Source organism: Bufo gargarizans, chromosome 4, assembly GCF_014858855.1.
Source record: "Bufo gargarizans isolate SCDJY-AF-19 chromosome 4, ASM1485885v1, whole genome shotgun sequence".
Classification (NCBI taxonomy): Eukaryota; Metazoa; Chordata; class Amphibia; order Anura; family Bufonidae; genus Bufo; species Bufo gargarizans.
In genome coordinates, this window is record NC_058083.1 from 5,957,020 (window position 1) to 5,971,996 (window position 14,977).

At 44.0% G+C, this 14,977-nt stretch overlaps 1 protein-coding gene across 1 annotated transcript in view; it reads right to left on the reverse strand.

The window, feature by feature from the left end:
* The window catches only part of LOC122934055 (adhesion G-protein coupled receptor F3-like), a 39,188-nt gene extending 25,665 nt beyond the window's left edge, over positions 1-13,523 (reverse strand). Inside the window, exons 1-4 of the mRNA XM_044289202.1 lie at positions 13,434-13,523; positions 12,591-12,633; positions 9,748-9,780; positions 3,329-3,487 (exon numbers count right to left, since the gene is read on the reverse strand). Coding sequence (XP_044145137.1) covers positions 3,329-3,487; positions 9,748-9,780; positions 12,591-12,633; positions 13,434-13,523 — 325 coding nt within the window. The remainder of the gene's footprint in view (positions 1-3,328; positions 3,488-9,747; positions 9,781-12,590; positions 12,634-13,433) is intronic.
* Between the last annotated feature and the right edge of the window lie 1,454 nt (positions 13,524-14,977).

Here is a 14,977-nt window from a genome sequence, read left to right on the forward strand (position 1 = left end):
GCACGCCTCTACCCCACTACTATCTTCTAAGAGCTTTTATACTGTCATCTGATGTGATTTTGCTTATGTCCTCCACAAATGTGCATAAACCTATGTTAAATGCAATTGTTCAAGTTATTTTCCTGGTATACCAGCAGGTGGCAGCATCATTGGTAGAGATAGTTTTAATGTTATGGCAGTTCAGAGTGGAACGATCCTGTTCTATTCTGCCCCCCTGCTGAAGAGAAGTGGAGGATTCCATCTTCCTGCAGCAAGTGAGGGAAAAACCATTTAGAGCCAGTTGAGTTTCCCCCTGTATAGGGAAGACAGCAAGGACCAAGTCTCAGTCTCAGTCATATTCCCAGTCTGAGCACCTTCAGCCTCAGCTGGATGAATAAGCAGAAAACTACAGACAACCTCCAGAGTTCCAGGAAGAAAGCATCCCTTGAGAAACCATCTAAGAGATAAGTCCAGAGACCTAGGAGAAGCCATTCCTCCTCAGCTAGTCTGTCCCCACAAAGCAGAAGTTATAGAAAAGTGCTGAAGATTAATTCCTGTCACAATTACAGAGCTACCAAGCAGACGACTTCTTCTGCAAGCTCCAAGTTTAAAGCAGAAGCATTCATTTCCTGCCAATCATTGCTAAAACCTGCTGGGACCACAGACCAAAGCTGCATATTGCTTGGATACAAGTTATCTTCAGTAACTTGCAAAATTCCTCTATTACTCCTACTATCACTACACTCACATTTATTGCAAGTGAGCCAGGAGCCAGGAGTCCAGCCGTACCCAGGTAAAAGACACCGTTGACACAATTATCACCACCCTATAGAGACGTAATAGGTCATCACACCACTCTGGCATTCCTAATCTGGGACGTGCGTTATAACTCCTTGGAAGGGCCCTCGGGTAGTACCCTGCGCACGCTGCAATTGGCGTCACGACAAATACAGAACTTTAACAACCCCTATCCTGGCCATTGCAGATATAGTGGGAAACGATTAACTAAAATATGTAATTTACACATTTTAATCTCTGCCATTTCTGATTTTATTATTCACCAGGGAGGTGTTATCAGTGATTGATAGCATTCTCTGTGTAAGTGTGTATACAGAGTTAGCTGTCAGTCTCTGATAGTTGTACATGGAAGAGATGTTATCAGTGATTGATAGCATTCTTTGTGTAAGTGTGTATACAGAGATAGCTATCAGTCTCTGATTGTTGTACACAGGGAGGCATTATCAGTGACTGATAGCATTCTGTGTGTAAGTGTGTATACAGAGATAGCTATCAGTCTCTGATTGTTGTACACAGGGAGGCATTATCAGTGACTGATAGCATTCTGTGTGTAAGTGTGTATACAGAGATAGCTGTCAATCACTGATAGTTGTATAGTATACAAGGGAGGTGTTATCAGTGATTGATAACATTCTGTGTGTAAGTGTGTATACAGAGATAGCTGTCAATCACTGATAGTTGTATAGTATACAAGGGAGGTGTTATCAGTGATTGATAACATTCTGTGTGTAAGTGTGTATACAGAGATAGCTGTCGGTCACTGCTAGCTGTACACAGGGGAGGTATTATCAATGAGTAATAGCATTCGCTGTGTAAGTGTGTATACAGAGATAGCTGTCGGTCACTGCTAGCTGTACACAGGGGAGGTATTATCAATGAGTAATAGCATTCGCTGTGTAAGTGTGTATACAGAGATAGCTGTCAGTCTCAGATAGTTGTACACAGGGGAGGTGTTATCAGTGACTGATAGTGTTCTCTGTGTAAGTGTGTATACAGAGATAGCTGTCAATCACTGATAGTTGTACACAGGGGAGGTGTTATCAGTGATTGACAGTATTCTCTGTGAAAGTATGTATACATAGATAGCTATCAGTCTCTGATTGTTGTACACAGGGAGGTGTTATCAGTGACTGATAGTGTTCTCTGTGTAAGTGTGTATACAGAGATAGCTGTCAATCACTGATAGTTGTATACAAGGGAGGTGATATCAGTGATTTATAGCATTCTGTGTGTAAGTGTGTATACAGAGATAGCTGTCGGTCACTGCTAGCTGTACACAGGGGAGGTATTATCAATGAGTAATAGCATTCCCTGTGTAAGTGTGTATACAGAGATAGCTGTCAGTAATAGATAATTGCACACAGGGGAGGTGTTATCAGTGGTTCATAGCATTTTCAGGTGGGGCTCTTCAGTACTGTACTGTGCCTGCGCCGGTCACTAAAGCCAATGTGCAGGCGCGAGACTTCAGGGCCAGAGGCTGACGGTGTGAAACAGGAGGAGCTGTAATGGGGGGGATTCTGCTGGCACTGTTTATGGGGTCACTCTGATGATGCTGTTAATGAACTCACATTGATTGCTGGGTGGCGTAGTCTTACATGTGGGCAGAGTTTTAAAATTTCAATTTTCTCTGAAAATTATTTTTAAAAGTTGGTCAGTATGGTTTAGGCTCCATTTAGTTATGATTTGAACCTGACCACTTATGTCCATTGTGTCTGTGGACTCCATATGCTGACCAGTTGGAACCGACCCTAAGTCAGTGGGGGGAGATTTATCAAAACTGGTGTAAAAAAAAACCAATCAGATTCCACCTTTCATTTTACAAAGGAGCTTTAAGAGATGAAAGGTGCAATCTGATTGGTTGCTATGGGCAACTAAAGCTACTTTTACACTTCCTCCGGTGTGAATTTCGGCAGACTTCACCGGATCCATCCCAAGTATAATGGTGTCCGGCGGAGATCCGTACACTTTCTGTCAGACAAGCAGAGAACCGGCCGGACCAAACCTCTGCATGCTGCAGTTTGTGTCCGACTGATTCACTGCTTGTCTGCCGGAACAGCCATGCCGGAGTTTCATACCGGAGGTGTAAATCTAGCCTAAAGGCTCATGCACGCGACCGCTCCGTGTTTTGCGGTCCGCAAATTCCTTATCCACAAAACATGGATGCCGCTCGTGTTCGTTCCGCAATTTACAGAACGGGCCGCCAAAAATAGAAATGACTATTCTTGTCCACAAAATGGACAAGAATAGGACATGTTCTATTCTTTATTGCGGCCCCACGGAATGGATCAATGGATGCGGACAGAGTGATGTCCGCGTCTTTTGTGGCCCCATTGAAGTGAATGGGTTCGCATCCGACCCGCAAAAAAAATGTGGCTCAGATGCGGAACCAAACCACGTTCGTGTGAATGACCCCTAAGTCTGTTTTACATCGGTGAAGTTACCCAGCATGCTTCAGTGCTGAACATATGATGGATGCAGGTGGTCACCAGGATGCCCACAATGCCCGACCAATGGCCAACTGTTCATTACAGAAAACGTATAAAAGTCTCACCTGTTGTGATGTTGAATTGCACCAGGGTCACACTTAAGGTGGAACTGATGGGTAATGTGTAGGATATTGGGCTACTTAAATAAGCTTCAGCCTCGGCACTGCCACATCCTTCCAAAATGAAGTCCGTATAATACACATACTCATATACACTCTGTCCGGCTGCAAGAAACATAAAACGTTCATATTGGCAACTGGGTGTAGATTTAACCCCATAGGGACACAGCCTTATTTCACCTTAAGGACCAGGCCATTTTTTGCAAATCTGACCAGTGTCACTTTAAGTGCTGATAACTTTAAAACGCTTTGACTTATCCAGGCCATTATGAGATTGTTTTTTCGTCACATATTGTACTCCATGACACTGGCAAAATGAAGTAAAAAATATTATTATTTTTTGCCCCAAAAAATACCTAATTTACCAAAAATTGGGAAAAATTAGAAAATTTCAAAGTTTCATTTTCTCTACTTCTGTAATACATAGTAATACCCCACAAAATTGTGATGATTTTGCATTCCCCATATGTCTACTTCATGTTTGAATTATTTTGGGAATGATATTTTATTTCTGGGGGATGTTACAAGGCTTTTTTCAGAAATTTACAAAAACTCAATTTTTAGGGACCAGTTCAGGTCTGAAGTCACATTGCGAGGCTTACATAATAGAAACCACCCAAAAATGACCCCATCTAAGAAACTACACCCCTCAAGGTATTCAAAACTGATTTTACATACGTTGTTAACCCTTTAGGTGTTGCACAAGAGTTATTGGCAAATGGGGGTGAAATTTGAGAATTTCATTTTTTTGTCTAATTTTCCATTTTAACCCATTTTTTCCACTAACAAAGCAAGGGTTAACAGCCAAACAAGACTGTATCTTTATTGCCCTGACTCTGCCGTTTACAGAAACACCCAATATGTGGCCGTAAACTACTGTACGGCCACACAGCGGGGCGTAGAGTGAAAGGTGCGCCGTTTAATTTTTGGAAGGCTGATTTTTATGGACCGGTTTATTTACACCATGTCCCATTTGAAGCCCCCCTGATGCACCCCTAGGGTAAAAACTCCCTAAAAGTGATCCCATCTAAGAAACTGCACCCCTCAAGGTATTCAAAACTGATTTTACATACGTCGTTAACCCTATAGGTGTTGCACAAGAGTTATTGGCAAATGAGGATGAAATTAGAAAAAAAAAAATTTTTGCCTAATTTTCCATTTTAACCCATTTTTTCTACTAACAAAGCAAGGGTTAACAGCCAAACAAGACTGTATCTTTATTGCCCTGATTCTGCCGTTTACAGAAACACCCAATATGTGGCCGTAAACTACTGTACGGCCACACAGCGGGGCGTAGAGGGAAAGGTGTGCCGTTTGGTTTTTGGAGGGCTGATTTTTATGGACCGGTTTATTTACACCGTGTCCTGTTTCAACCCCCCTGATGCACCCCTGGAGTAGAAACTCCCTAAAAGTGACCCCATTTTGGAAACTACGGGATAAGGTGGCATTTTTTAGGGGACTATTTTTAGGGTAAATATGATTTTTGGTGTCTCTATATTACATTTTTGTGAGGCAAGGTTACCAAAAATTTAAATTCTGAAATTCCATCTCCATTTGCCATTAACTGTTGAGGAACACCTAAAGGGTTAATAAAAAAGGCCATCAAAATCGGCTTCCAGAAACCATGTCGGTCCTTTCCTTTTGCGGCCTCCCTTTTACTGATACAGCAGTTTACGACCACAAATGTGGCGTTTCTGTAAACTGCAGTATCAGAGTAATACATTTTAACTTTTGTTTGGTTGTTAACCCTTGTTTTGTTACCGGAAAAAACGTATTGAAATGGAAAAGTGCCAAAAATAGCGGTTTTGGTACCTTTTTTTTTTTAACCGTGTAAATCTGGGGGGTTAGGTCATGGGATATTTTTATAGAGGAGATTCTTACGGACGCGACAATACCTAATAAGTCAATTATTTAGGTTTTTGACTATATTATCCTTTTTGATACCAATTTTTTTTTGGGTATCTCTAAAGTCTAAGTGTCTAAAGTCAAATTTTTTGTTATCCAATTATCTTATGTGGGGGCTAATTTTTTGCGGGATTAGCTGACGGTTTTATTGGCACTATTTTGGGGGCTATATGACATTTTGATCGCTTGCTTTTAAACTTTTTGTTATGTAAGGTGACAAAAAAATTTTTGGACCGTGTTAATCTGGCGGGTTGGGTCATGAGGTATTTTTATAGAGGAGATTCTTACGGACGCGGCGATACCTAATAAGTCTACTTTTTTTACATTTATTTAGGTTTTAGACTATATTATCCTTTTTGATACCCCAATTTTTTTTTTATATCTCTAAAGTCTAAGAGTCATTTATTTATATTTTTTTATCCGATTATCTTATGTGGGGGCTCATTTTTTGCGGGATGAGACGACGGTTTTATTGGAACTATTTGGGGGGCTATATGACTTTTTGATCGCTTGCTATTAAACTTTTTATTATGTAAGGTGACAAAAAAAATCATTTTTTGCACCTTTTTATTTTTTTTCTGGACCGTGTTAATCTGGGGGGTTAGGTCATGGGGTATTTTTATAGAGGAGATTATTACCGACGCGGCGATACCTAATATGTCCACTTTTAATAAATTATTTTAGTTTTTTTAGGTGTCTCAAGTCTGAGAACCAGTTTTTTTTATCCGATGTCAGTGCTAAATTAGGATATAAATTTAGTACTCCATGGAAGGGTGGTACTCCCTGAAGCAACCGTCAATGCAGAGGCCCGGATGATCGGCGCACGTGTCGCACTGAGTAGTGGTGTCCTTCCGTATCCCCCTCCTGTGACACACTCTGCACTTTTTTGGGGTTCGTCCCTTCTTTCCAGTATGGGGGACCACACCTGGAAAGTGTTGGCCAGGGACGATCTGGGCGCCTCCAGTTCCCGAGGTACTCCGGCCTGCTCTTTCCCGGTCCGAAAAGATCAGGGCCTTGAGGACTGCTTCATAGAACTGGAGGAATGTCCCTGTGCTGCCAGCGCTTCGGGATAGTACAAAAGAGTTTTACATGGCAACCTGCACCAAGTAGACCGCAACTTTTTTGTACCATGCCCGGGTTTTGCGCATGGCGTTATATGGCTTGAGGACTTGATCAGAGAGATCAACTCCTCCCATATACCGATTGTAGTCGACGATACAATCGGACTTGAGGACCGTCGCCGCGGTACCTCGCACAGGGACAGGGGTGATGCCGTTACCATGAATTGTGGACAGCATAAGGACATCCCTCTTGTCCTTATACCTGACCAGCAACAGGTTTCCAGTGGTAAGGGCACGGGTATCATCCCTGGGGATAGGTACCTGGAGGGGGTGGGCAGGGAGGCCGCGTTGATTTTTCCGCACGGTCCCACAAGCGGACGTTGATCTGGCGGCAAGGGACTGGAACAAGGGGATACTGGTATAAAAGTTATCCACGTAAAGGTGGTAACCCTTATCCAGCAGTGGGTACATAAGGTCCCACACAAGTTTCCCGGTAACACCCAGAGTGGGGGGACATTCTGGGGGTTGAATCCGGGAATCTCGCCCCTCGTATACACAAAATTTGTAAGTGTACCCTGAGGTACTCTCACAAATTTTGTATAGCTTCACGCCATACCTCGCCCGCTTGGAGGGCACATACTGGCGGAAAATGAGTCTCCCCTTGAACGCAATCAGAGACTCATACAACCGCGACCTCCCTTCCAGGTACATAGGCCTCCATGAATTTGGCCCCAAAGTGATCGATGACCGGCCGTATCTTATACAGACGGTCATAGGCAGGATCACCTTGGGGGGACATGCTGCATTATCGGAATAATGCAGACATTTCCGGATGGTCTCAAACCGAGAGCGTGTCATGGCCGTACTGTAAAGTGGGGTCTGGTAGAGGACGTCCCCACTCCAGTAATGCCTGACACTGGGTTTCTTGACCAGGCCCATATGCAGCACGAGGCCCCAAAATGTCCTCATTTCGGCTGCACTGACCGGCGTCCAGCCACCGGGCCTGGCCAAAAAGGAGCCCGGGTGTTGAGCAACGAACTGTTGGGCGTACAGATTCGTCTGCTCCACCATCAGATTTACCAGTGGGTCACTGAAAAAAAAGAAAAAAAAAAGTCATATTCAGTGTAGCCCACTGTGGAAATCTGGATTCCTGATTGGCCTACAAAATCAGGAATCACGGGCTCGTATCGCTCTGGGCTACACCAGACTAGTTCACCGGCAGGGTGCTTCGGTGTATTTAACTGGCGGGCCTGGAAACCAGTACGAGCCCCAGAGCTGCTCGTACTAGTGTGGGCCACAGGGTCCCTAACATGGCGGTCCCCTTGCTCCGCCTGGTGGCGTCTCCGCCGCCTTGGGGGCTCATCATCATCGCTAGATGATTAGGAGGACGCGGATGACAACAGGAATGATGGGTAATCCTCGTCCTCACTGGGACTTTTGGACTTTTGGAGTCGGAGGCAAGCTGGGCGTATGCCTCCTCGGCCGAGAATGTCCGGCGGGCCATAGGGGAGTGTGTGTCTGCGTGTGTATAAATCTTTATTTGGTGTGCGTGTGTGTGGGGGCACGGGTGTTTACGAACTCACCCTAAAACTAACAGAAAAAATAAAATAAAATTAAAAAAAAGGGCAAAAAATGTGGAAAAATTAATTCTGGGGTGAGCGATGCGCTAACAGTGGCCGGACGCTTAGAGTGCCGGCCACAGTCAGCGTACACAAAAAAAAAAAACTGCACCCCAAAAAAGTTGGGGGGGGGCAAGCGGCAGTACCCCTGGGGGGCCTAGGGTCACTGTGCTGTGGACCCCAGACACCCTAACTTAGGGTGATGCAATAAAAGTTTTACAAACTAACTTTCCCTTTTTTTTCCTGCCTAACCCAAACTTTCCCTATGCTTTCCCTATGTACCTGAAGTTCAGATGGGGGGTGCTGGGGCACAGATCGGGTCCTGGGGGGCACAGATCGGGTGATGCTGGCACCGATGGACGACACGTGCAGGCAGCTCCTCTCTCCTCCGGCTCCGGAACACAAAAGGAGGAGGAGAGGAGCGCCTGGATCTTTTGAATCTCCCGCCGGCTCGCCCACAGACCAATCAAAGGCGATCCTGAGAGGTGATGTCACCATCACCATCCTGTTCCGGGTTATCGGGTCTTCAGAGACCCGAATAACCCGGAAATGCAGAAAACCGCAGGTCTGAATTGACCTGCGGTGTTCTGCGATCGCATACATGGGGGGGTCACAGGACCCCCCGGCGCATTTGCCCCAAGTGCCTGCTCAATGATTAGAGCAGGCACGGGGGTTCCGATCACCGCCCGCTGCGCGGCGGTGATCAAAAATACACAGGGCGTACATGTACGCCCTGTGTCCTTAAGAGGTTAAAGAGCAGCTTCCTGGTAAAATTACCTGTATTGTTTAAATCAGTTGCTAAAATCCAGAGACAAAAAAGACTTTTATTCCTTACACAAATCAGGGCTTCAGTGCACTGAAGGGAGTGCCCAGCACTGGAAAGCTGAGATGCACCAAGGGTCTAGGCCCCGCCACTGAGTGCACTGAAGCACTGGTTCGTGTAACAAATAAAAGTCTTTTTTTCCTGAGGTATGCTGCAACCGATTTTCACAACACAGGTATCATTATAGTCAGCTCTAGGAACCCTACCTGGCAGTGTACCTGGTTAATAGGGTTTGTCCTGCTGACAGATGCTCTTATGGCATTAGGAGGAAAAATATTTTAATGTCTTAATAGTTAAGACATTATCGGGTGCAACGATACCTGTTATGTTTTTTTTTTATTGTGTGTATATATTTTAATATATATATTATATATTTAAATGTAAAAAAAAAATTCTACTTAATAACTTTTAGCCCCCTTAGAGGGCTAGAACCTGGGATCTTTTGACCCTTTGTCTCATTTACCATAATAGAGAGCTATTACGGTTTATAGAGATTCTATTGCTTCGCCTGCTGAGCCATGCCTTGCGCACAGCTTTGCAGGCAGTTTACCATGACAGGCCTGGAAACCTTCAGCAGGCTATCATGGTAACCGATCAGGCCCTCGCAATTTCACTGCAGGGGCTCCGATTGGAAGGCAAAAGGAGCCGCCTCTCTCTGCCTAACTCTACAGATGCCGCGATTGCTATTGAATGTGGCATCTGAGGGGTTTAATGACCACTCTTGTCATCATCACCAATCCCGTTCATTGCAGGCTGGGTGTCTGCTGTATTATACAGCTGGTACCTGACGTGTATGGAGCGGGCTCAGCACAGAAGCCCGCTCTATAAAAGCCCTTTCACATAATGCCGCACATGTATGGCATTATGCATTCAGGTGTTAAAGGGGTTTGCCTATCTCATTCATTGGGGGCTCATTGTTAGGATATGCTCCCAATGTCTGATCAGTGCAGGTCTCACCTCTGGGATCCACACCTAACTCTAAAATGGAGCCTGCAAAGAAAAGAAAATCAGACAGCACATGCACGGCTGCCCTCTATTCATTTACATGAAGTGCTGAAATTAGCTGAGCACGCCACTCCATTCGCTTCTATGAAACGGCGTTCTGCTATTTTTGGCCCTCCCATAGAGATGGATGGAGGGCAGCTGCGTATGCGTGGTGCGCTCTTGTTCACTTTGGGAGCTTTGTTCTAGAGATAGGTGTGGGTCCCAGAGGAAGGACCTGCACTGATCAGACATTGGGAGCATATCCAAACGATTTGTCCCCAATGTATGAGATGGGCCAACACATTTAACCACCTAACTGTTCTGCTGTGGGAAGAGTACTTAACAGAGTAAGAGCTGAGCTCAGGCAGAAGTGGAGGGGGGGGGGGGGGGCTGCTTTAGATGCTGATATCTCCTCAGTGGTAGAAGCTAGAAGCTGTAACTTGTCATGTTTGAAAGCTGACATTCCAGGCTTTTATACAAGACCAGCATTAGTCCAAGCAACAGAGGAGATATCACTGTTAGAAATCGAGTTGGGAATAATTGCATGTAAAACCTGGTTTTACTTTCACTTTCAGCTGCATTCACTGCATCCTAAATTCTAACAGTGATATCTTCCCATGTAGTGAAGATATTGCTGTCATCCTGGTATTGGTGGAATGTCAGCTTTCAAACAATACAAACCTGTCAGTATGGAGGAGGAGGGTGCAGTTGCAGGGCTGACAGGAGGAAAGGAAAAATAGTAAAAATATATAGCAATGTGGCATCATTATCATCACTGTACAGACCCACATAATAAAATTATGTTATTTTTATCACACAGTGAACGTTGTAAAAAAAAGATTCATAAAATAATGTAAAAATTGCTGTTTTTTTTTCTTTCACCCTAAAAAGAAAATAATAAAAGTTATTTAATACACTATATATACACCTCAAAAAACCTACAACTAAAAAAAATATAGAAGAAAAAATTTAAAAGTTATGACTGTTGGAACACAAAGAGGGAAAATATTATTGGTCCTTAAGACTAAAATTAATTATGTTACCAAGGGGTTAAAAATGCATTTGTGTCGCCTGAGTTGTGCGCCAACAAGATTTAATGCAGACACACATTAAAAATCTGCAATGAAAAAGTGACATTTTTGGGAGGGTTTTTCCAATTTTAAGGGGCCTGTTAGGGGGTTAATGCATATATTGCTTTCACCTGAATTACAGCGCACAATTCTTAGCAATAAATGTACAGTAGTGGTGATAAATGTGGTAGTCATTGGCTACTATATGAAAAGTCATCTACAAGGACACCCAAGTCCTTCTCTATAAGTGACTCTCCCAGTGTTGCATCCCCTAGATCTGTGATGGCTAACCTCTGGAACTCCAGCTGTAGTAAAACTACAACTCCCAAGATGCACACTTACTTTGCTGTTCTCAGAACTCTAGAAATAAATGGAGCATACTGGGAGTCGTAGTTTCACCACAGCTGGAGTGCCGGAGGTTAGCCATCACAGATCTAGGACATACACTCACCTAAAGAATTATTAGGAACACCATACTAATACGGTGTTGGACCCCCTTTTGCCTTCAGAACTGCCTTAATTCTACGTGGCATTGATTCAACAAGGTGCTGATAGCATTCTTTAGAAATGTTGGCCCATATTGATAGGATAGCATCTTGCAGTTGATGGAGATTTGAGTGATGCACATCCAGGGCACGAAGCTCCCGTTCCACCACATCCCAAAGATGCTCTATTGGGTTGAGATCTGGTGACTGTGGGGCCATTTTAGTACAGTGAACTCATTGTCATGTTCAAGAAACCAATTTGAAATGATTTGAGCTTTGTGACATGGTGCATTATCCTGCTGGAAGTAGCCATCAGAGGATGGGTACATGGTGGTCATGAAGGGATGGACATGGTCAGAAACAATGCTCAGGTAGCCTATGGCATTTAAACGATGGCCAATTGGCACTAAGGGGCCTAAAGTGTGCCCAGAAAACATCCCCCACACCATTACACCACCACCAGCCTGCACAGTGGTAACAAGGCATGATGGATACATGTTCTCATTCTGTTTACGCCAAATTCGGACTCTACCATTTGAATGTCTCAACAGAAATCGAGACTCATCAGACCAGGCAACATTTTTCCAGTCTTCAACAGTCCAATTTTGGTGAGCTCGTGCAAATTGCAGCCCTTTTTTTCCTATTTGTAGTAGAGATGAGTGGTACCCGGTGGGGTCTTCTGCTGTTGTAGCCCACCTTTCTTTCCCATTCTGACATTCAGTTTCAGGAGATTGTCTTGACCAGGACCACAACCCTACATGCAATGAAGCAACTGCCATGTGATTGGTTGACAAGATAATCGCATTAATGACAAATAGAACAGATATTCCTAATAATTCTTTAGGTGAGTGTATGAAGCACGGAGATTGTTACTACCAAGATGCAGAACTTTACATTTATCCACATTGAACCTCATTTGCAAAGTTGATGCCCAATCAAGTCAGCTCATAGTTTATGGACATCTTCCATAGACTGTACAGTACTACAAAGCTTAGTGTCATCTGCAAATATAGAAACTTTCCATTCTGGCTTATACGAGGGGTCTGAGGCAGGGCGAACCCTACTATCCATATGATATCCACAAGCCCAAATTGAATAGATGGACCCTTTCAAGCTTCATTTTCCCAAAAGTATCCAAGGTACTCGACCCCCAACCTTGTCTGTCTCGGACCTGGTTTCTTAAAGGGGGTTGTTAAACATGGACAATTCCTTTTAATTGATTCATTCTACACTGCAGGACTTCGAAGATGGAAATACTTACAAGACAGCTGCCTCCTATCTCTTTCTTTACCCATTTCCATCTCCTGTTTGAAAATGAAAACATAAAATAATTAATAAGAACCCTTTTCTCAGAAAACATATAATTGCCCCTTGGTTACTACTGTGGTCTTTTGTGCATCTGGTGTCGGCTACATGCACTCACCAGTGTCCAGGCCACCGTAGTGTTTTACAATTAGGGTTGGATTTAGGGGGTTGCAAACTGGGCAACAGGAGCAAATAAAAACCGCCTAGTATTATTTTGCACTGTTATTGGCAGCATTATCAGAATTGGAATATTATGTGTGCACCATATGGCAGTATTATGGGGCATCTGTAATGGAGTGTTATTTGGAGACTGCATATTAGTTGGCTGCTATATGGTGGTATTATGTGGGCTGTATATGGCAGTTGTGCTGTTCCAGCCTTTATTCTTGTATTCTGCATTATATTATCATTTACCATGTTGTGTAACGCTGCCACCCTGTGGTTATTCTTATAATTCATTTATGTGTGTTATGTAAATTACCATTACAATGCTCTCCTCCCTCTTTTGTGACATCACATCCTCTGAAAGGTCCTTCGTACTTCCTCTTTGTCGCAGACCTTCATGATGGTGAGAGCTATTCTTTTTGACCTCTAATATCCTCTAGCATACCCTCATTTCCCTGCATTTGTTTCCAAGACAAATCAATAAATAATCAAAGCTTCACCATTGTATTCTCCTCACTGGATCATCACATGCAACTGGTGTCTATATCTGGAGATATTAGTGAGTTCAGCTATCTACCATTGCTTGTACAGGGGCTATCACTCATAACCAATCAGGGGATAATCTCTAACGTACATCTGTGGCAGAATAGTCAAAAAGAAGCTTAAATCTACAGTCTTGCATGTCTACACACAGTCTGCCTGCGAGCTTAGAGCTGTCTGCCATCTTACACGCACGTGGCTTCATAAGCACAGTGCACAAGCTGGAATACCCTCTTAAAGAGACAGTACCGCTTAAACAGGAATAACATGTCCACAAGAAGCTTAGTGGATCTCTTGGTAACTGAACATACAGAAAGTCACCCTGCTCCCAAAAACTCAGATATGCAGGAAGCAGAGTCCATGTTAACTGAAGAACAAGCAGTACGATCTAAACGTGTTATCAAGCCAACACAAAAGATCAGAGAGAACTTTGAGGCGACCAAAGAAGAGTTCAGTGACAATTTAAACGATTTATGGCAGAGAACTGAACACTATATAGCAGCTCTTTTACGATATAACAACGACCCAACAAAGTTAACCACAACGTTGAATCGCTTGACTAACTCCTATGTCCGCTATCAGCGACTCTCTGCTAAGTACATCACTTTCCTGAGCGACTCTGATTTTGACGAAGCCTCTGACGAGCTGAGTGAGAGAAAGAATCTCCTTGAAGAGAAGGATGCCATAGTACAAGATGCTAAGAGCAAGGCAGAACTCGGCATCGCACACTTACAGGAGGCGAGATCCCATCGATCAACTTCAAGTAAACATACAAAATATACCCTTTCATCTTCCAAAACCTCTCGTTCCGGAAGGTCAGCATTGCATGACAAGCTTATAGAAGTCCGGGCAGAAGCAGAGGAAGCTAGCGTAAGAAGTTCCTTTGCTAAGAAGGAGGCGGAGATTACGAAGAAGAAAGCAGAAATGGAGGCTAAAATGGAGGCTAAGAAAGCAGAAATGGAGGCTAAGAAAGCAGAAATGGAGGCTAAGATGGCAGAAATGGAGGCTGAGACAGAAGCCCAGCTAAAGATCCTCCAGACAGAAAGGGAAGAAGCAGCTACCTTAGCTAAACTAAAGGTCCTCCAGCAAGCATTAGGCCAAGGTACCGACCCAGACTGTTTCGTCCCAGGAGAAGAGGAAGACCCTGCCGACCGCACTGCCAGGTATGTGCTAAGGCAACCATCGCCTACTCCTCCTGTAAAATCGCATGCACCAACGCCACTTCTAACTCACCAACTGAGCGAACCCCCAGAGTACCAGAAATCATCACAGCCCAGTAATAAGGTAATATCTAGCACCAAGCAGGCTGATCATCCAGAGACTAAACTGCAGCTTAATCCTTATGCCACATCATTCCATCCTGATCAATCTCAACCTTATCTGCCAGAGCCCCCACATGCTCTAGAGACACGACAACACAATACAGCAATATGGAGTGGGAGATCAGACATGTCAGACTTTGCCAGATACATGATGCGCAGGGAGCTGATTAACGTTAGTCTCTCAAGGTTTGATGACCGTGCAGAAAACTACAGGGCCTGGAAATCGACCTTTAAAGCAGTAATCGGTGACATAAACCTCACTGCCATGGAGGAACTTGACTTGCTCATCAAATGGTTAGGCCCAGAATCTGCAGAA